The sequence below is a fragment of the Danio rerio genome, chromosome 22, assembly GCF_049306965.1.
Source record: "Danio rerio strain Tuebingen ecotype United States chromosome 22, GRCz12tu, whole genome shotgun sequence".
In the NCBI taxonomy this organism is placed as follows: Eukaryota; Metazoa; Chordata; class Actinopteri; order Cypriniformes; family Danionidae; genus Danio; species Danio rerio.
This window is the reverse complement of record NC_133197.1, coordinates 25,792,553-25,815,266: the sequence shown is the minus strand read 5'-3', so window position 1 is coordinate 25,815,266 and position 22,714 is coordinate 25,792,553. Positions and strand designations below refer to the sequence as shown.

The window sequence follows — 22,714 nt, the reverse complement described above, 5'->3', positions numbered from 1 at the left end:
AACAAACTCAAGTGTCTGCTTTTTATTTATTTAATATTCTTAGGAAGCTGAAGCAAAGGCATTTTTTTTCACAGTCTTCTTCACACTTGGATGCCCATATTAGTGCTGTAATGATTAAGAACGTGTGCACGTATCTTTATTTATTTGTCAGAGTCACGTCTTCCACTTCCCCTTCTGCTGCTGAGTAATAGCACGATGCTAGATTTGATCACAGAAGCAGCAGGCGGCGTGTGGATTTCTCTGTGTTATTCATCTGTTGGGGCTCAGTCAGATGCGTGGTGGATGTGGGGGCGCATGTATGTTTGACAGACTCACATGCCGATCTGTCTCAGGATTGAGATAGTGAGGAGAATCCCAAGCCCACAAAACAGAATTTATGCACGTCTCACCTCTAGAAGGTTTATGTTGGTTACGGTGTTGATTTTCATTTGGAAAATTATGTGAAGGCTTTAAAGAAAAAGCTATATTTCATTATAGTGTGCAACATTTCTATAATAATTTCAACTTCAAAACTAAATAAATAAGTTAATCAGTCAATAATATATTAATATACACTATCTGACAAAAGACTTGTTGTTGATTCCAGTTGTAAGAGCAAAATATAATAACTTGACTTCTAGTTGATCATTTGGAAAAGTGGCAGATTTTTCTGATAAATCATCTGTTGAACTGTGTCCAACTCTTTAGAAATACTGCAGAAGCCCTATTGAAACCCACTTGGACACAAGATTCTCACAGAAATAAGTCATTTTTTTGGTGATGGAAAAATCATGGTTTGGGGTTACATTTAATATGGGGAGATCTGTAGAGTGCATGGCAACATCAACAGCCTGAGGTATCAAGACATTTGTGCTGCCCATTACATTACAAACCACAGGAGAGGGCAAATTCATCAGCAGGATAACACTCCTTCGCATACTTCAGCCTGCACATGAATGTTCCTGAAAGCAAAAAAGTTCAAGGTGCTGCAGGATTGGCCAGCCCAGTCACCAGAGATAAACGATATTGAGCATGTCTGGGGTAAGATAAAGGAGGAGGCCATGAAGATGAATCCAAAGAATCTTGATGAACTAATAGAATGAACTAATAAAGAATACCGGGAGTCCTGCAAGAAGCCACTTCTGATACCAATTCATCAACTAGAAGTCAAGTTATTATTTGTTTTTCCTAAAACTTGGAAATGTGGCAAGACTTTTGTCAGGTAGTGTAGTATTGTATTGATCTTTCAACATCTCATTTTTAAAAATTAAGACTTGCATGCTTTTAAAGAAAATATTTGAAGAGTTCAGAAGCAAAAACCTCTAAATGTTGTTTGAAATGTTCTCCTAAAATTAGCATTTTTCCTATGTTAATGTGCAGTTATTTCACTTGAAAGGCAATGAAAATAACTTATCCTTCATTATAAATGTAAAATTACTGAGCTAAAACAAAGGAGTAGGAGAAAAATGCAAATTTTAGAAGAAAAATGACTTTTGGAGGTTTTTGCATCTAAACTCTTCATATATTTTATTAATATTTCTTATTTTCACTTTAAACATTTGTCAAACTTCTTTTTCATAAACATGATATTTCTTATATTTATATATATATATATATATATATATATATATATATATATATATATATATATATATATATATATATATATATATAAAAATGGCAAGAAAATTGTTGAAAATGACCAAAACATGATTCCCAGAGATGGCTTGCAGCTGGAAGGGCATCCGCTGCGTAAAAACGTGCTGGATAAGTTGGGGGTTCATTCCGCTGTGGTGACCCCGGATCAATAAAGGGACTAAGCCGAAAAGAAAATGAATGAATGACCAAAACACAATGCATTTTATTTTATCAAATGATATATTTATAATTTTAACCAATGTTTGACAAATAGACTATATACAGTATGTTTGAATATATGAAAAGCATTCTTTTGTTAACAGAAGTAATTATTTTATTAATATTAAAAAAAAAACAAAAAAAATAACAAAACAAAAAAAAAACAAGAGAACCTAACTACAAGTGTGTTAAGATAACTACTATAGATTGGCATAGATATATATATATATATATATATATATATATATATATATATATATATATATATATATATATATATATATATATATATATATATATATATATATATATATATATATATATATATAGATTAATCTTACTGTAATCTTGGAATTAATCAAATGGTTCATTTTAATTTTGCCGAAGGCATTCAGAATATGTGTGTTACCCAAATAATGACTAGAAGTAAGTCTTTGAGAACGGGTTTCTCAAGCCAGGTTGCGGATTAGACCAGGGGCTTATCTCCGGTTTCCAAAATGCATCACAAACTGCTTGAGAAACTGTTCAATGATAAGAAAAATAAAGGATGTTCAATAAGATACTTGTGTTTACTAACTGTTTATTCAGTTAAGCATAAATGTTGAACTGTAGGCCCACATAAGCTCGAAACAACGATTTTTGATCACCTTAATATGACTAAAGTTAACTGAACTAAACAGAAATGGAATTAAGACATGTGGAGTATGCAGATGTCAGTGGCATTATTGAAGTAAACACCGCAATCAAACTATTACCGTCATGTAGGACTTTTCACCATATTTTCCAACAAGATCCACACACGCACACACACACACATTGCGAAATGTGGAAGTTTTTTCTTTCCATTTGGCGTGCGTTATTAAATGTGCGTTATTAAATTCCATAGCAGTCTCACCAGTCCTTACTCCTTATTTGCATCTATTACCCCAGTTTGTCACAGGGGCACGAATGAAATGTAGAGTAAATGTGAAATTGCCGAACTGCAGTTGAAGTCACCCAAAATTACAGCAAACTCCTACATGAAAGCACTTCAGGTAAACATCATAATTTTATTATTGTCGATTAAGGATAACTAGATTTCAGATGTCCATGCAAGCATAGTCAGTAGTGTTTTTAAAATAAGTGAAAGATCCAGGAGGGCATCTAGCTGATTTGATTCAGAAGGGCTCTTTTTTGTCAGGTATACATCCACGCAAAAGTTTCAAGGTGAAAGTCATCATAGCTTGCATAGAATAGACCCAGCTCCCAACCCAACTTTAAGAATAGATTAACGGCGATATTTTTTTATTGCCCGATAAGAGACTCGTGTTAACACAGCACGTTAACGCCGATAAAGGCCCACCACTAATAATTACGCTTTGCTATTTAAAAAAAAAAAAAAAACATGTTGGGTTGCTGGACTCTATAGAAAATGCTTTTATATTTAGGTTAATCTAAAGGTGGCACAGTTACCTCAAATGTATCTCATTCTCCCCTATTGGAAAATAGATGTTCATCAGACTAGAGAATGTGCTTCCATTCTGACATTTGTGTTAGATGTTGCACGGAGGAGAGTAAACATGTCCATTCAGATCAGCTTAACCTGGCACCTCTGCTCTGTAATGTTTGAGCGAAACAGATAATGCAAGAGAACAAACACATGAATGAAGGTCTAAAGGACAATCTAAGCTTCCTTTTACTCCAAAGAGACGAAGCCGAAAACACCTTCAACGGGAAGGCAGGTATGTTTTGCTTTATTTTCCCTAAAAAGCATAACTTACTGACATAATTAATACATGTTTCCATCTGATTTCAGTACAATGCGAGTATGTACACGTCGGCGTTCTCTGACTTTGCGTGTGTGGCTGTTTATTGTCTTCCTGAGCCTGCATTTGCTTGTGGTTTCACTTGTCCTGTCGGTCTACCACACTTCCTGTGAGCTCCCTTCAACCTATGGCATCCAGACCACTCAAAATGCATCCACTTCAGAGATCACAATGGCCACTACGAGAAGTGTCTCAAAGGAAATGAAAATGGTCGACCCAACAGGTGATCTCGCCAAACTGGATGCTCTATTCTCCCATCCGCTGTATAATTTGCCCACCCCACCTGTGCCTGATGGGGATTGGCTGCTGAAAGTCCGAACGAAAGTAAAAGAGCAAGAGCGAAGCACACAGCAGTGGTAAGAGATATATGACATCATTATGCCACCATTTACTGTTATTTTTAGTTTCTGTACTTTACTGCAGTATTTTCCCTTAACCCGAGGCCATTGCTTTACATTTAATTTTTTTCACTATGATTGGCTAAGTAGAACAATCAGTCCTGCAATTCCTATCTAATCAAACTGCGCATAGAAAAATAGCATTAACTGCAGTGAATATGTACAGTGTGGAGGCATTAAAAGAATCCAAGAAAACACCCAATTGTTACACGCAACAACCAAAAGACTTTTTAGACTTCTTGAAGGATGGCCATTGCATAATGACTGAAATCGCAAAATGATCTGAAACAGTGTTGCCGACTATTTTCAATAAAAAGACACTAAACTCCGCTCGAAAAGTCGCTAAATGTCGCTAGATTATGTCATACGTCAATTTGCATATTACTGACGTTATCATGTCCAGCAGTTGCCGTTTGTTTAACAGCCTATGGTTAACAAAGTGGTATTTTATAGTGGTATAAATTAATTGTTGTTTAAATACAGTAAATCAGTATAGATAGTGTAGTGAATTTGCAATAATCTCTCTGACATAATGTGGCGCAAAGGGGGACTAAGGCCTTTTGTTGGTAGAAAGACCAATACATTAACTGGCACACTAGAGCTAAATTACTATTGCAAATACAGCTTGACTACGTCACCCAGTACATTACCTGGGACATGAAATGCAGATTCTTACCCCTTCTCTAACAAAGACCCTATGTAGACAAACGTGGATATGAAAAACGTATTCTTTTATTACATTTCAATTATCCTTAGACCAAAATTATGTTAAAACAGGCACATATACACTTAAAATGGCACTAATGGTAGCAATAAATAAACAAATAAATCTTTATCCACCCAGAGGAGCTGGGGCTTACCACAGTCGGGCAGGCTAGGCACTGGGCCCAAAAAATGACCCACCAATGATATACAAGTGCACGCTTTTAGATTCAAAATGTCCCACAGTGAAATTCACTACACTAAGTGAGCCAAAGGCTAACTGTTTAGAAAAACGTCTCCAAGCCACACAACGGCCCGACTGCCCGCATTAGACAGCCCCAGCTCCTGAGAGAGCAGCTACAAGTTAACAGTGGGCTTGGAGAGGTGACAGGGCCTAGCGAACGAGAAGACAGCCAACATTGGAGCGGGCAGAAGTGTTAACAATGACACGATGTAGAGCACAGCTCGGTAAAGTACGATTCCATAAAGCTGAATTAAACCCAACACATTTTTAAAGAACAAGAAAGGCTAAAACAGCGACTAAATATCAGACGCACGGCAGCGACACACTCACCACAGAGAGGAGTCAACTGAACAATGATGCAATTTCCCCTATTCTCTGATGGCCTTTTATACACCACGTAATAAGCCCTAGTTGGTAATGGGCATACACGAATGTTTAATGCATAACATCTGCAAAAACTGTCACTAAAATCCCTGTGACTATGAACAACAAAAGAATAAATGGTCAAATTAAATTGTTCAATTTGAAAAAAAGAGAAGCAGATCGGCTTGACTGTACAAGATAGAAGCACCTCATGCACGTTCACAGTGCTTAATCATTTGTTGTTTGTAAGCAGAGGGCTAATCTGCTCTTAGGCTGCGTTTACACCAGATGCAGATGAAGCGTCTAGTGCATGTTAATGTAATGCAAAGACGCAAATTGACATCCTGCAGCACGTTTCGTTGCAAATGAGGTGGCGCAAAAGATGCTATATGCGCGAATGAAGTGCCTATAGTTGAACGATTTGCGCTTTTGACGTTTAAAGCACAAATGACTCGAGTTAAAAAAATCTAAACTTCAGTGGACATTTGCGCCATCGTTAAGCAATCAGGAGCTTGCTCTTGTAGGGAGTATTTATGACGTAGCGCTTGTTGTTGGTGTCCCGAGGGAAAATCCTCTAGCCCCGACACCGGACAACAGCTCATTAAACTAGGCTCGGCTCAGTCCGAAGCACCGCTGAAAGCTTCCATCATCCAGGTATAGTTTCTGTAGGAGCTGATGAACTTACAGAGCTGGGTGCACCTCCGAAAGGATATAATGGGCTCAGACAAGGCACTGAAGAGACCTACGCTGTTTTTCAGCCTTCTTAAAGCACATAAACACAGCTGTTCTCTGAATAAAATCCCTGTTGGCCATTTAGCATTGAAGCTAGAGTCACCGGGCAGAAAGAAGCCCTGCCTATGACAAAAATCCGCGTCTATTGTAAAGTGAATTTGACGTGTGAATGAATCAAATAAACTCAAAATGTTCACGCATGTACTTACACACGAATAGCTTGATTTATCCCCGCATGGCACATCAAGTGTGAGAGACGGCTGAGTGGTACTGGGCCACCTGCTGTGAGTGCTCTGAGGCGGGGGAGGGGCCAATGGCAACACCCACAGCTCATTGAGAAGAGTAGGAACAGTACAGTATGGACAGATGAGAATCTATAAAAAATCTTCAATGACACCCAAAAAGTCACTAGATTTGTCGCTAGCCGCTTTTTGGAAAATTTGCTACAGTGGGGTCTGAAAACTTGCTAAATATAGCGATAAAGAACAAAAGAACTAAGTGCACTGCAGAATATCCAAGGCTATTTCAAGGCAATTCGTAACTTTGATTTAGTGGCTATATTGTATGAATTTGTACATTCTCATTTGTACAATTTACTTATTCTCGAATGATGGTTGATTTAGGGGTGGGGTTGGGTGCCACGCCTTTTTTTTAAAAATCGTACAATTTCGTAAGTCTAAACTCATATGAATTAACAACTAAACTGACACAACGTAAAATAGTTACGTTTCCTCATGAGACCAGGCTGGAATGTCACGTTTTCAAATAGATGCAAAAATTGCTGCTTGTTAGTCAGGGTTTAAATTGCATGACCTAAGTGTTAATATATTATACAGTGTTTCCTTCAGGATTTTTACCAGCTGTGGCGGCAGGCGTTTTACACAAATCTACCAACTACCTATGACGTTATTTCAATAACAAATGGAGAAATGTCGTGGGAACATTTATGTAATACGAGGATGCGAATCTCTTTGCATGCGCGGGGATTTACTCTGCTCATGCACGAAACGTTTTGCACGCCCCCTCAAATATTCGCTGCTCAAGCGCAGATCTTCTTGTCTGCTCTCAAATAAACACTGCTGAAGTGCTTTTTTTTACAGCGTTTATGTAACAAGTACATTTCTAACATTCATAGGATTTGCTAGGAATGTTTATGTATTTCTCCAAGAGACCTACAGAGCGGCATTAATAAAATAGTACAAGTAAAGTGAAACGGCTATTAACTCTAGCAAGATAGAGTCACTGTACGCAGAACCATTGACCTTTATCTATAAATAAAGTAAAATTCTAGAATGAGTGTAACATCTTAACTGAAAGACACGTCATGTTTGCTGGCCTCATGTATCATGCACCTGTCAGTTAGTCAGTCAGTGCTGTTTTAATTCACTTACTTTTAAATGCGTTGGGTGCAAAAAAACAACATCAACTGAATGATTTTAATGAGAAGCTGTAATGTAGCTGTGGCAGGATGAATGTTGGTGTGGCGCCCCGCCGTTAAAGAATCAATGTAGTGGAAACCACGTTACAGTTCGTTTTTTTTTTTTTTCAACCTTTTTTAGTATTTTAGTTTAAACAGATTTCGCTCTGCATGAGCTTATTATAGTTAGTTGCATATAGTAATGTAATATGTTCTCACATTAAATTAATCTCACATTTAAAATTTATGGTCTATGAATAGTAAATAATTTAACTTGCACTTGGAGACAACCCTAAAAGCAAATGGCAATAATGTAAAGTACATTTTTAATCTGCAGGGTATTGAGGTTTTTTTTTAGAAGGGATTTTTTTTTTTTACTGATAATTTGAATATTGTTTACAATATGTACTTTTACTAGCACTACATTTTTTGGCAAGTACTGGTACTTAAGCTGATTTTTCAGTATTCTTCCCACCACTGGTTATCACATTATAGTTACTAGCTGCTATTAACATGCAAATAAATTTTGGAATTTGTGATAACAACATAAGTTTTTTACCTTTATGTAACTCATTTAAATAAATTAACTTGTAATGTTAATTTGATTCAACTTAAGAACATATTTTGGATCATACTCTTTGATTTCATCACTAATGTTATGAAAGAGTTTGATGCATTAGTTTTGTTGGGAGATTAAACCATGGTAACAGCTTACAAATAAAAAAACAAAGCAAGACAATGGAAATAATGAGGATGGAAACTATTATATTAATTGTAATCCTTAGTACAACAGAGCTAAATATGAATACTAAATTTGTGCTTACTCACAACTTATCCCATAACAATCACTTTTCACTCAGCAGGTTATTGGGCCTTTTTTGCTGCTTAAACAGATTCAATGTCATGAGCGCCATCTACAGTACAGCAGCAATCCATTCAAATGGGGTTTTAACCATCTCTGAAAGTCAAGAATAGATGCCGGTCTAAGAGTTCTGGAGGATAAACATGATATTTGGTACATTTTTAATTATGAGTGCTTAATGAATCCCATTCTTAGGGTTAGTGCCAATGACGACGGCTTTGACCCTATCTTATGGAACACCAGTACTGACACACATCCGCCTTGGCTCCGTTTTCACCTTGGTATATCTCGCTGGCAGATGTATCAGCACAAAGACCCCAATCTGTCAGCGCTGAATCAGCAGCTGGCATCTCATCGCATTGTCAGTGCAGGTAGGTGACCTTAAATTTTGCAAAGCAAGTCTTTTGTATGAGAAAGAGGGTGGGGATGAGAACTGCATAGAAATAAGACTCTTTTTGCAGTTGACAGTTGGATGGTGGCTTAGACTGATTAAATACCTGTGGTTGTAAAAGTGGGGACTCGTCCGGGATCATTTAAAATTAGAAAGTTTAAAATAAGAATTAAAATCATACTGTAAGATTTAAATGGCTGTTCAGTCATGACTCTCAAAGTCTTGACAAAATAGATTCAAAGGATGTAGATCATTCAAAGATATAGGGCTCTATTTTGACGGTCCATGCGCAGAGCACAAAGCGCAGGGCTCAAACGCTTTCAGGGCGCTTGCAGTGGTGTAGAAGGTAGTGCTGTCGCCTCACAACAAGATGGTCGCTGGGTCGCTGGTTCGAGCCTCGGCTCAGTTGGCTTTTCTGTGTGGAGTTTGCATGTTCTCCCTGTGTTCGCGTGGGTTTCCTCCGGGTGCTCCGGTTTTCCCCAAAGTCTAAGCTAAATTGTCCGTAGTGTATGAGTGTGTGTGAATGTGTGTGTGGATGTATCCCAGAAATGGGTTGCAGCTGGAAGGGCACTCAAAAAACTTGCTGGATAAGTTGGCGGTTCACTCCGCTGTGGCGACCCCGGATTAATAAAGTGACTAAGCCGACAAGAAAATGAATGAAATGTATGGTCGTATGCTAAAGTTTGCCTGAATTAAATCTGTGAATATCACAATGCTGCATAGTTTTTGAAATCAATTAAATCCTACTAGATTTGAAATCATGCTGCTTTGTTTACTGCAATAATCAAGGCAACACCATTATTTCTGCAGTTCTATCGGCACAAACCTGCTGAATTAGCTAGATTTAATAGACTGTTTAATAGATGTAATGGACTTATATTCAGTATATGAATAATGTTTTAGTTTTGGATTAGTTTTTTACATTCATATTTAGTAAATATAGTGTAAATTAAAATCTCGCCAGTGTTTCCAGTTGAAACCTAAAGTTGTTATAAGGTCTTAAAATGTATGTAAAGGGTCTTTAAAAAGCTCTTAAAAGGTATTGAATTTCACTCTCTGATTCCTGGATATGCTCCATACTAGATCTACTACAGCGAGCAAAACCTTATACTGAAATAGTTTCAGAATTACAACGATTAGGATACATGATGCAAGATTAAGTACTCCTGTAGCAGATCTAGAGGTGGTGCTGGGAGGAGGGCTAAACAAAATTTTCATAGATGTTCAAAGATGAAAACACAAAAAGGAACCAATCAGCTTCAGAACCAAGAGTTTGATGGATGGATGCATTTGTGGAAAGTGATGTGCGAGACCACATTGTGAGAAATAAAATCTCTGTTAACAGTCTGAATGGAATTGTGACATGTAATGTTATTGTTAAATATAATTGTCATCTCGATGACTTGAAATGGTCTGTGGTCATTTTCAGTGCAAAAGTCAGGTGGAACTCAGCTGAAGTTGGTGATGTCTTTTCCTAATTATGGACAGGCACTTTTCAAACCCATGAAGTAAGACCCATTCCCAACAAATACTTTTTTTTATTTGTATATAGTCCTAATCAACCCCTTAGCTGGGGTTCGAGTGTGGGTGGACTTAAATGTCTTCTACAAAAGTATGAGAACCACTGGTTCCATGCTTCTGCAGGAATTGATAGAAATAAAGTGCAATGAAGTAAAAAATAATGTGGTTTGGATGAACATACTCAACGGCTAATATGTAATTTTAATTCAATATCCTTCTCATTCGAGTACAGACAGGAACGGCATGAGGAAACCAATGTGAATCTGTATTACTTTTCTGACTTTGAGAGGCACAATGCTGAGATCGCAGCCTTCCACTTGGACAGGTAAAAACATGGATTTTCAAAGGAATAAATATTCAAAAATATTTTAAGATAATAACACTTAAGCTACTAATTAATGCCCTGATATATTTAAAAAATAATACAATTGTAAAATTGTAATAAAATCAGACCAAAACGAAGTTTGTTTTGTGTTTCTTACAGTAGCTTTCTTTCTGGAAATGTTCTTTCCAACACTTTTAAACACTTGTGAACTCTCATTGAGCTGTGATGATGATGTGTTAGAGGCAGGTTCTGACTCTGACGCTCAGCCTTTATTGCAATAAATGTTTTTTTTTTTTTTTTCCAGTTTGTTGAGATCAGACAAGTCAAAACATTGGCTTTTATTCCAATCGAAATGCTTAAAACACTACTTAAAGTATGTCAGAAGCTTTAAAGCAGGGGTCTCAAACTCAATTTGCCTGGGGGCCGCAGGAGGAAAAGTCTGGGTGAGGCTGGGCCGCATAAGGGATTTCACAAAAAAAGTCCTCAAATGTCATTATTAACAGTTTTAATTATTTCTTCTGAACATGAAGTGTCCTGAACATTAATAGAACACTGAGTGAAGATTATGAACAGTTCTTCTGAACATGGCATCTTTTGCCTACTCCTTGCTGCCAGACTTGACAGCGCTTCTTCTCACAAATCTGAACCACATTTGGCTCTAGAGCGGAAGCAGTTGAGACGCTCAGTATGGCTTGAAGATGATCATCATTAAGTCTAGACCTGTACTTTGACTTATTGAAGTCCTAGGGAAAAAAGTGGGGGAACTCACTCAAAACTTCCATTCCCTCACCTAAAAAAAAGGCGTATATATGTATAAATAAAACACCCCCACCCCACTCCAGTCACATCAGTCTGTACCAGTCTGTATCTATCTATAATATATATAAGATGCAGGGCAGGCACGTGCACACATAGGGCTCAACCTGTGCAGAGCACATGCCCTTTTTAGTCTTGCATAGAAAGTGCCCTTCCAAAATGATCAAAAGTGCCCCCGCGACGCGACACACCCTCGGTCCCGCCCTTCAGTAGGCGCGCGATAACACCGCTCTTGAGTATGCGCGCGACAACACAGCTGATCAGAACGCGCGCGACAACGCGCATTGAGTGACAAGCGCGCTGTGTACGGATAGAATCAGCGGAGCGGGTAGCGCTCTCTCTCCCCGCTGATTCTGTCAGAGTACAGCGGTCGGCGCGGGCCACAAAATATTGCACTGAGGGCCGCAAATGGCCCGCGGGCCGCGAGTTTGAGACCCCTGCTTTAAAGTCATGTGGCAATAATACAGCTACTTTTTAATAATGATATGTGTACTTTTACATAATAGTTTTTACTGCACAATGTTCTCTTTTAACCACCACCCTTCCTTTCTCACAATTAGGATACTGGGTTTCAGGAGGATTCCTCCAGTGATTGGCAGACTTATTAATGTCATTAAAGAGATCAAGGAGGTCACCACTGACCATAAACTGGTCACAACGTTTTTCAATTCCCCAGGTAAGTACCATTTGACTCTTGTCTTCCTCCATCACTTCCTCTCTACATGTATGTCTTTCTTTCTCCAGTGGGTAATACATGTTTTCACGGCCATTGTTCGTATTACTGCTCCACTGAGCATGCTGTCTGTGGGCGTCCTATCAAGCTAGAAGGCTCTTTAGCGGTTATGCTGCCAGACCTGTCTCTGGCTCCACGCCACTCATGGAGGAGTCCCTGGAGGAGGTCCTACAGTCGAACCAATCAGGCTGAGTAGGTGGAGTGTGTGTTTGTGTTCTAAAGGTTCTATGAAAGGGCTTTGAAATGTGTTTTTGTTTTGTTTGACATCATTTAACTAAAACATGAAGAGAGGACGGGGCAAAGAGTAGCCTCTCCTCTTTAAAAAAAAAAAAAAAAAAAACTGCCAATAGCTATCACAGCTCTGCCAATCAGAGATTTTGAGCTGAAGGGCATCTGATTGGTCAGAAGTAAATTAATTAAATTGTGTCATTTTGTAAATGAAGCACAGTAAAATGAAGTTTGATACTATTTCCAATGCAATGGTCTTAGCCAATCGAACCATTTACTGATTTGCCCTTCGAAAAATAACACCCCTTCAAAAAGACCACTTCAGAAAGAGGGACAAAATTCTGGATTTGTCAATTCCAGATAAGTTTGAGAACGTAAAATTTGAGAACAACCTACAATTTACAAATTTAGATGTCATCGCTTAGTGCTATTTGATGTTATCTTAACTAGAGTTAAAAAAACAGCTTTGATCATATTTCACAAGTTTAATGTATTCTGAAGCACAAACTTTACATTATGATATTTGAAAGAACACTTTCAGAATTAGACTTTGAGGTTATGAGTTGCCTAATTTTCAGAAAAATCTCTTCAAATCATGGAATAAAATAAAACAATAAAACAAAAAATATTTTAAAATAATAAAACAATTTTAAAAATACAATGATATTCATTGGGAACGTTTCTTTTTATTTTTTCACTGATTTTCAGCATATTTTCTTTTAGGTACTTTTGTTTCGGTTTTGTACCCATCAAGTGTGTGTTTCTGAAACAGGTGGGAGACAAATTCCAACTACTGTGACACAGTAAAACAGACTCCTCCTTATGACCGGGGCACTCGATTAGTGGATGTGATCGACATGAGCATTCTGGACTTTCTCATGAGTGAGTCATGAACCAGTTCAGATGATCTATGAGTTAACGCTTAAAAAAGAATGATAGGTTTCTGATGTAGACCACAGAAAATGGCATGTTTCTGAACTCAAACCATGACATTATTGATATGATGTACTACCACAATGTGTAATTAGAATAACTTAATAATTTGATATGATAGGCCTGTACATCTAAGCAACATAATGCTTCTTTTATATTTAAAGTAAGACACTTCCAAACTAAGTCTTCTTTCTATTAAGGCCATGTTCACACCTGGTATTAAGATCCATTTTTCACTGATCTAATCTTAAGTAGACAAGTGTCTCGTTTTTTGTCCACTTTTTCCCTTTTGTCTAGTTTACTTGGAGTGTCTGTGGGCAGGTATTGACTTTCTCTGATCTTTCAATGTAATACTGAAAAAAACGTATCTAAAAAAACTTAAAGACTTAATTCTGTTTTACATCTTTAACGCATACAGTATATATGCTTTTTTATATATAAAATTCATTTAACAAATATTTAGAACATCAAAAGTAATTTGAAAATGTGATTAAAAAACATTATGCAAAGGATTAGCAATTCAAATTAAATCAAAATATAATCAAATTATTAAAAGTACATAAAAGACTTCACACATTGAAGGGCACATCGTTTATCCCTTTTTAAGATTTTATAGTAATATTATGGTTCTTCTGAGTGTGCCAGTTTAGGTTCAGTTCAAAACACAGTTCAAATTTTTTTTATTATAATGTGTTAAAAAGTGTGATTTTGGGGGCTTATACACAGCTCGCTGTTTTAGGGGCGTGTTGCTTCACATGAAAATTAGTTTGGACTTCCCGCCCAACGTAAAAAGGGGGCAGAGCCAAGAGCTCCCACGCTCTGTGTTTGGCAACAGACGGGCAGGCAGACAGAGAGAAGCAACATGAGTGAGAGGACCATCATTCAGCCGTACATGTACGACTCGGACACAGACCAAGCAGAGAGTACAAAATCATTTGTGTCTTTGTATAGTTTTACAGCCAACTGTGTGCTAGGTTAAAGTTCCAAGCTTGTACACCGAGACTAATAACCACGCACACTGAATGAACTTTTACTGAGGCACCGGATGCGCCACTCGGGGCCGCGACATGGCACTCCAGATGCACACATTCGAATGTTATTTAAAATTAAACTATTCAGATGGAGCTCTGTGGTGCGGCAGAAACATGAAGTGTCCCGAATCGTGGCTGGGCGCCGTGGACAGGCACCAACTTGAAGCGCCATTGTGTGTACCTTGATAGAAACCTATGTTTAAAATTCTTAAATGCATTACGCTGCGTGGCACGACGCTGAGAGTCGCCGAGCAACGCTTCTGGTGTGCAATCTGCAGGCAAGTTCGTTATTTTATTTCCAATCGAGCGACACGCACGTGAGGCAAGGCGCTCGCACTTTCCAGCTGCAACTAGTTAAGATCACAGGGAGCTTCTGTGACAGCGAGAAATGCAAACGGCTGAAGTTTAAGGTAGACACAATGAAAAGTACACATGTTTGCAAACCTACTTAAAGTTACAAACAATAATTCAGATTACAGCAATCATGCGGTGAATGTTGATATTGTGTTGAGCCCAATGAGCCTTACATCTAAAAATAGAGCAAGGGTGTTACTTTAGTGACATCGCTTTGACTCACATGCTAAAATTGGCGGACGTAAAACGACAAACTGAGGATATGGTGATGCGCGCCTGTGAATCAATATTGGTGGGCGGGGAGACTGCAATCCTACGTCAAGTTGCGGTTGATCTAAAAACCACTCCAATTGGTCCACCACTTTTATGTTGTTAAGTTGAAAAAAAAAAGCACTGTGTGTGTTTCTATCACCCTAATATGACCGTCTATACATGATACCTACACACACGTCTGTTCAAACAGCTTAAAAAGTAGATTTTCCACCATAGGTGCCCTTTATATAAAACATTCACAGTGCTGTATCTTGTGAAAAATATCAGTTCACAGGCTCAGCATGAGAGCTGCTGTTTAAAGAAAATGAAGCAGACGTATTTTTTTAAAAAAAATTCTGTTTGAACATGTTTAACCACATGTACATTCACACTGTTTGAGCAATTTGGTGAAATGTGTTTACGACTACCTCTGGAAGAGGTCAAAAGTGGACAAGGTCAAAAGTTTCATACCTGTACTTAATGTTGTCCAGTTGTGATTCGGTTTATACAAAAATACACTATAACACTAAGTGTAAACTGGGCATGAGTCTTCTTCTGTTTAAATGGGGTTCAAACAACCAATATCAATTGCCTGTCTCCTGATATTTTATGTCTACTTTTCCTCAGGTAACATGGACAGGCACCACTATGAAACATTTGAGAAGTTTGGCAACGACACATTTCTTATACACTTAGATAATGGAAGAGCGTGAGTATTAAAAAATAAATTCCATGACGTAGTGTTTGGGTTGGTTTAAATCCGCATGATCCTTCTGTGTTTATTTTAGGTTTGGACGTCACTCAAAAGATGAACCTTCTATATTGGCTCCTCTTGTGCAGTGCTGCAGGTAAAGTGAATATAAGTGAAGTTAATTTCTAAACAAACTACGAGAGGATCACGTGCTTATCATTGACCACGGCTGGTCCTGCATTAGATAACACATAATTCACCAATCAGATGATGCCTAACTCACTATAAATAACCAGATTTTATTACCTCAGTTATCTTTGTCTTAAAGAATCCCCCTTCCACCCCTACTCCTCTTCCCTTTTTCTTGATGGGGCAGCACAACGGCCCAGTGGCTAGCCTCACACTGTTGCCTCACAACAAGAATGTCACTGTTTAATGTCACTTACCTGGCAAGTTAACATTCCTCTGCTGAGTTTACATGTTCTCCCTGTGCTCACGTGGGTTTCCCCCAGGTTCTCTGATTTCTTCCCACAGTCCAAAGAAATGAGACATGGCGAATTGACCAAACCAAATTGGCACCATAGATGAGCTCGTAATCAGCAGTATATCTCTTCATAGCAATCCATATCAGCCATTAGCCGTAATTAAGCAGAGGAGTTCTCGATACCTACCTGAGCCCAAACTCCCCTCTTGCTCTGCAAACAGGAGGGAGCCCCAGACTTTAGGATCTTATGAGCTCAGGGTTCTCTTCCGGGACAGGATGCCAAACACGCTTTATAATCATTCATAATAAATTGTATGTATCTTGCTATGTGCTGCGCTACATATTTTTGGGAAGAAACAACTAAATTTTGGTCTACTTTTGTAGCCTGGTGTTACCTGAACAGAACTAAAATAAAGCAACTCAACCTATACTAAAGGCTGTTAAACGCTTGATTCTGACTGGCTGATGAACACTCAGAATGAGCTGTTAATTTCAGATAAAAAGACAAGTGTGAACGCTTGAAGCAACACTTTAAAGATGTAGTGTTTTTTAACTTGCTAATAATTTCTCATTTTGTTCCTCAGGGTCCGTCGCTCGACGTTGCTTCGTTTACGTCTGCTCTCTCTCCCACCTTATCGGCTGAGCGATGTCATGCGAGCGTCTTTATCTAGGGACCCCCTTGCAGAGGTCGCACCTCTCCTTACTGAACCACATCTTTCTGCTTTAGATCGGCGCCTGGAAACAGTCATGCAAGCCATCCAAGACTGTCTGCAGCAGCATCAACATCACAGTGATGTCATATATGATGACATCATGGATTACCCTCAGGCTTGACTTTGTAGTCTGTTGTATTGACCGTTTTCTTCACACACGAGCCATTGGAATCTTTTTTTTCTCCTTGATGTTGCAAATTGATATTTTCTTATCATAATATTATTCATGTATAGTCATCAACACACTTGTTTGTAAAGCAAGTAGTTTGACTGTTTTTCTTAAGGCTGATTTATCCTTCAGCGTATCCTTCACGTATAGCGCACGCTTGGTCGGCTTGTTAGCTGTGACTAGTGTGGGCAGTGCTGAGAGCCGCGAGCCTGATGGAGAAATTGTTTACAATTCAATTCATGTTTATTTCTATAAAGATTTTACATGGTAGATTGTGTCAAAGCAGCCTCACATAGAAATTCCAGTAGATTGAAACTGTGTCAGTCCAGTTTTCAATGTCGAAGTTCAGTTTAGTTTAGTTCAGTGTGGTGTAATTATCATTGCTGAAAGTCCAAAAACTGAAGAGAAAATCCACCAATGCACAGCTCCAGATGTCCCAAACAAGCAAGTCAGTAGCGACATTGTCAAGGAACAAATCTTGACCAATTGATGAAAGTGAAAGACAAAGAAACCTTGAAAGAAACCAGGCTCAGTTGGGCACGACTATTTCTCCTCTGGCCAAACTACCTGTGCAGAGCTGCAGTCTAGACAGTAGAGGCTGTGTCGAGTCTCTTGTAGGAGCTCCAGATGGAAACTTTTGTTTTTCTTATGACTAAAGTTGTTGTACGTCTGCTGTTTCCCACCTCTGAAGCCTCCTATCCACTGCACACGACAAGCGACAGACCAGAAGTCATTCATTTCCAATGGAGAGTAGTCCAAGAGCCGCGTGGAGTTCCGATCACCTCCGTATGCGTAAAATTCAGATCTGATTTGAGCTGTGGATCCGTTGAAATATTTGAACTCCTGTGACTAGACCGTATGCGGCCAGCCAACCAGATGTGATGTATTCCAGTGTTGTAAAAGCTGGTCCGTGTGTGCGAGATGAGAAATAAGAGTTTATTTTGTTAATTTTTTGAATTGTAAAAACTCTATTAAAAAAAAAAGCAGCAAGTATAAATGGACAACTATGTGCAAGGCATGCGCTGAGTCAAGCCGATCACAAGATGTAGAAGTATAAACAAGCCTTTAGTCATTTCTCCCATAGACAACTGAGTCTGAAGTTCTAAAACAATCTTAAAAATAAGCGCACTTCCAAATCACAGAATAATTAATAACAAAACTGTAAATTATTCATATTTATAATACAAATAGATATTGTATAATTGGATTATTGCCATCTGTGGCTACTTTTAAAGATGGTGTCAAATGTATGTTGCAATAGTCTTCCTTATTGTGGCGTGTATATAAGTAAAAAAAGAAAGAAGGAAAAAAATGTGGGATGGGAGTTTGGGAATTGTAGGAATTGAACAGATAGTAGGTTTGCTGTTGTTGATTGCATGATTGACAGGTTGGTCCCGCCCTTGTCCCAGTAAACAGGTCTTCCGAGAAAAGATTTCACTGCAGAAAGAATGGAGGACAGTTTTAATGAATAATTATGAGGGCACATGAATTAAAAGTAAAATGGTGTGATCAGTTTGTGATAACAAGGCAGTATTTCATAAATAATAATAAATCCCTGAGTAAACTGCAATGTATTGTAGTTTAGTATACCCTAGAGTTGAAGAAAACTGCAGTGTTGGGTCATTTGTTTATATAACTATAGTTGCTGTATTATCCTAACAACAGCTATAAAATCACCAAAACAGATTAACTGTTACCGTAGTATGAGAAGCCAAAAACAACAGTATTCAGTAAAAGCGACCATATGCAGGGGCGGACTGGCCATAGGGAGCACTGGGACATTTCCCGGTGGCCTGATGGTCAATCTGGCCTGCCACCATGAGCCTGGCCTGCTGCGACCCCATTAACCTCGACCCCCTGCTCTTCACTTTCTAGTTCGCATCGGATGTGGCCTGGCAGCATGACTCTAGCCTGCCGTGCACAGCAACCCCAATCCCCCCACCAATAAGTAGTTATCTCTTAAGAGCAATCACTATCTGTTTATTAGCTACTACAGCAGGGGAGTTCTCGAGATCTATCTGAGCTCAAACTCCCCTCTCGCCTTGCAAACAGGAGGGAGCCCCGGGCTCGAGGATCTTATAAGCTCAGGGCTCTCTCCCGGGACAGCATGCCAAACAAGGTTAATAATCAATCATCAGCTAAGTGTGAACTCTTGAAGTGGTTAAGTAGGGCATGTTCCTGGATTAATATCTATGTTGATCCTGGAACAACATTCCAATCAGCTAGTCAGAATTAAGTGGTATGTTTACTGTTTATGTTAAGTTGAAGCTTACGGTTAGGTCTTTGCACTTCTACATGATTGTTATACAACTATTATTTCCCTCTGATTTTGAGAATAATTACAGTTATGATTGGGTTTAGGAGTAGGGAATGGGTTAGGATTACAAACAAAAATAATGTTCCAGGATCAACATAAATGTCTATCCATTATCGCAATGTACTCTGCAAAATTATGACGTGGCACAACATGAGCATAATATCTGCATAATGTTTTTGTTGGTGGATTTTTTTGGAAACGACAAAAATAAGTTTCCAAGACATCGAAAGTCTAAAATGATCAAAAACTTTGCAACATCATTAGTCTACAGACATTGAGATATTTTTGTCAGCACAAAGGAAATTGTGGCATAAATTGTATGTATCGTGCTATCTGCGGAGCAAAATTTTTTGGGAAGAAACAACTAAATTTTAGTCTACTTTTGTAGCCTGGTAGAACAAAAATAAAGCAACTTAACTTATACTAAAGGCTGTTAAACGCTTAATTCTGATTGGCTGAAGAACACTAAGAATGAGCAGTTAATTTCAGATAAAAAGACAACTTAAGTAGTTTCAGGCGGGTCTTGACCTCATTACAGCTCCACATCAATGTGCTGAATGATTTTAGTCAACAACAGTCAAAAATCTAATAAAAAAAATAAACAACAAGGTTGAGATGTTTACCCTTCCTACCTAGGACTGGGAAACACCCATACATAAACTACTCTAGACTCATTCAGCATGAAAAACTGCCGAATGTCTTGAAATACAGTATCTGAAGTGTTGTAGCTATAATGGAAGTGGAAAAATAGCCTGCAGTTCATTTAATTTTTGAGAAATAATTCAGTTAAGAAGTGTATATTGTGGAAAGGATGTGAAGCATAAATTATTTGTTACTTATATTAATATAACTCATTCATTTATTTTCTTTTCGGCTTAGTGCTTTTATTAATCTGGGGTCGCCACAGTAGAATGAACCACTGTACAAGTCCATCTATTAGCCTAATCAGCCCAACATTCTAAAAAAGAATTTTGTTATTTATTAGAATTTATATTCGTTTTCTAGCTCTGAATTTAATCTGGCTCTTGGACTGTATTTATACTTATAGGAACACATCACATTCATAATTTATGACTTAATTTAGAGTTTTGATCTATATCTGTTTTTATATTCTTCAGCTATACATTCATTAGGCAGTTTCATACTCGAGTTTGCGTGTTTTCTCTCAGACAGTATGTCGACACTCTGAAGTAAGAGGATGTAGGGTTAGCTAATACTTAAATAGTCTGCTTGCCAACTGCTCACTCATCCTAAAATGTAGTAGATTTAGCCACTTCCAGACAACTTGCTAATTTCAGCGATTAAAGATTTCCATGCTGTCGTGCCACACTGCTCCATACAGTCAAATGTACCTTAGAATCAAGTCGAATTATAAAAGTAGCGCAGACTCCACTAAATCTACTGGATATAAAAGACTTCAGGAGAATTCAGAATGAATCAAAAGTTAACATTTTATTCGTCAGGTAAAATTGTATTCTGCCAATTACATAATAAAACAGTCAGAAAGCCAATTCAGAGATGAGACTGTAAAAATACAACATCCATCACTCAAAGATAAATCAAAGAGTCAGATTAGAAAGTTTATTGTTTTAGTGCCTGATGATTCTCGTGGTCTTGTCTCGTGTGAGTTCCATAACAGTTTTCAGAGTTTTATATTATGGAGAGATATACAGTAGCCATCTTTACACCACCAACTTATCCAGCATATGTTTTACACAGCAGATGCCCTTCCAGCTGCAACCCATCACTGGGAAACACCCATACACACTCATTCACTATGGACAATTTTAGCTATGGACAAGGCCAGCTCATACTGTTAATTTTTTTATATATATAATCCTGAACAATTATATCATGTGAGATTGTACAAACAAGGCTCCCATGTCACACTGCAAGACCTCAGCCGTCATGATGTCAGACAGAATGACAATGAAGATGCATCAAACATGGAAGAAAACTCCCTTGAAGTTTGACGTCATCCACCTGTGACACTTATCCCACATTCTAAAAACATTCCTTGCATCAAACATAAACATGTTTATTAACAAAAGCAGCAATTTGGGCACTTGGGCAGAGCTGAGCTCCAGCAAGGGTGAGCTTGAGCTCCAGCTCCTCCTTCCTTGCACTTCTTCTACAAGTGATGTCACTGGGGGTTGGGGTAGGTGTACTCATTAAAACAGCTTATAGGAGGAGGAGTTGGAGCTCAAGCTCCCCCTCATTGGAGCCCAAGTGGCTCTGCAGCGAGCAGTCTCGCAATTTTGCACACAGCATGTCTCAATAATTAAACCAGGAAGAAAAAAAGTTTCCCAGCGGTCATTTGAATTGTCTCATGGATTGCGTCATCAGATTCTGCGCTCCTTTTGGTTATTGGATTAACACTCATCACAGCTGTTGTCACACTGCAGGAAAGTGTCTGAAATCTTCTAACACTGCCAGAACTTTATCGGAGGGAAAATCTGATCACAACACGCATTTAGCAGCTGTCTGTGATCATGTCAAGCCAGCGATCAAAGATCACAGGTTTTAGCCTAAGATTTCAGGAATCTTTTAGGATTTGCCAAATTAGTTTCAGCTGACAAAATCGTGGTTGAAATTTTCACAGTGTGAGCAGGGCTTCAGCCGATTCACCTATACCACATGTCTTTGACCTTGTGAGGGAACCTATAGCACCCGGAGGAAACCCACTTAATAACACAAGGAGAACTGACTTAGGCTAGGTTTGAACCAGTAACCTTTTCGAAGAGAGGTGATGTTGCTTTCCACTGTGCCACCCCTATATTAATATAATAAAAAAAAGCTAATTCACAAATCCAAGGTAGGATTTATTTGTATTTCTTTAAACAATAATATAATCAAAACTGATTTTATGCATTTTAACATTCAAAAACTATAATAATGATAAAAAAAAAAACTATAATGGAAATGATGTCCACAGATCCCTAAAAAGTGTGCAGACAGATCTGCCCGTGCAGGTGTAACAGTTTCCAGAATGCAGTAATGAACTCACAATGGGAAGAACATTTAACATGATGGTTTTATTCTGAAAAACCTGAATTGTTTTAGTAGCGGCACTTGTGTTTTGCACGCATCAACTCGCACTCTCGAATTTCTCAGCATTTTGCATATGTATCAAACAGTAAATTTTTTTAACATTGCACTATTAGTATGTATTCAGTACACATTACTTTGAACAACAACGTAATAAACAACATTTGAGTCCTCATGTCACCGACTCGGTCCCAGTCAATCCCCTCGCTGGCCAGCAGAGGCCACCATCACCCGACTTCTAGCATTACATCATCCACTTAAACTGATATACACTCACACCTGCAGCTCATCCCACTAATGACCCACGCTCACACATATAAGCAGCACACACACTCAGTCCGTTGCGAAG

General features: G+C 38.4%; 1 protein-coding gene across 3 annotated transcripts in view; it reads left to right on the top strand.

Moving 5' to 3' along the window:
* Nucleotides 1-18,570, top strand: part of fam20cl (family with sequence similarity 20 member C, like) — a 265,004-nt gene extending 246,434 nt beyond the window's left edge. Inside the window, exons 1-11 of one of the 3 annotated variants that reach the window (XM_073937725.1) lie at nucleotides 3,054-3,557; nucleotides 3,632-3,997; nucleotides 8,555-8,730; nucleotides 10,180-10,258; nucleotides 10,504-10,596; nucleotides 11,973-12,088; nucleotides 12,157-12,337; nucleotides 13,146-13,255; nucleotides 15,571-15,652; nucleotides 15,732-15,791; nucleotides 16,703-18,570. In XM_073937725.1, coding sequence (XP_073793826.1) covers nucleotides 3,636-3,997; nucleotides 8,555-8,730; nucleotides 10,180-10,258; nucleotides 10,504-10,596; nucleotides 11,973-12,088; nucleotides 12,157-12,337; nucleotides 13,146-13,255; nucleotides 15,571-15,652; nucleotides 15,732-15,791; nucleotides 16,703-16,952 — 1,509 coding nt within the window. In that variant the 5' untranslated portion in view covers nucleotides 3,054-3,557; nucleotides 3,632-3,635 and the 3' untranslated portion in view covers nucleotides 16,953-18,570. Of the gene's footprint in view, nucleotides 1-3,053; nucleotides 3,558-3,631; nucleotides 3,998-8,554; nucleotides 8,766-9,693; nucleotides 10,259-10,503; nucleotides 10,597-11,972; nucleotides 12,089-12,156; nucleotides 12,338-13,145; nucleotides 13,256-15,570; nucleotides 15,653-15,731; nucleotides 15,792-16,702 lie in introns of those variants that run through there. The other 2 variants (XM_073937726.1, XM_073937727.1) reach the window with 2 other exon arrangements.
* The last annotated feature ends 4,144 nt before the right edge of the window (nucleotides 18,571-22,714 follow it).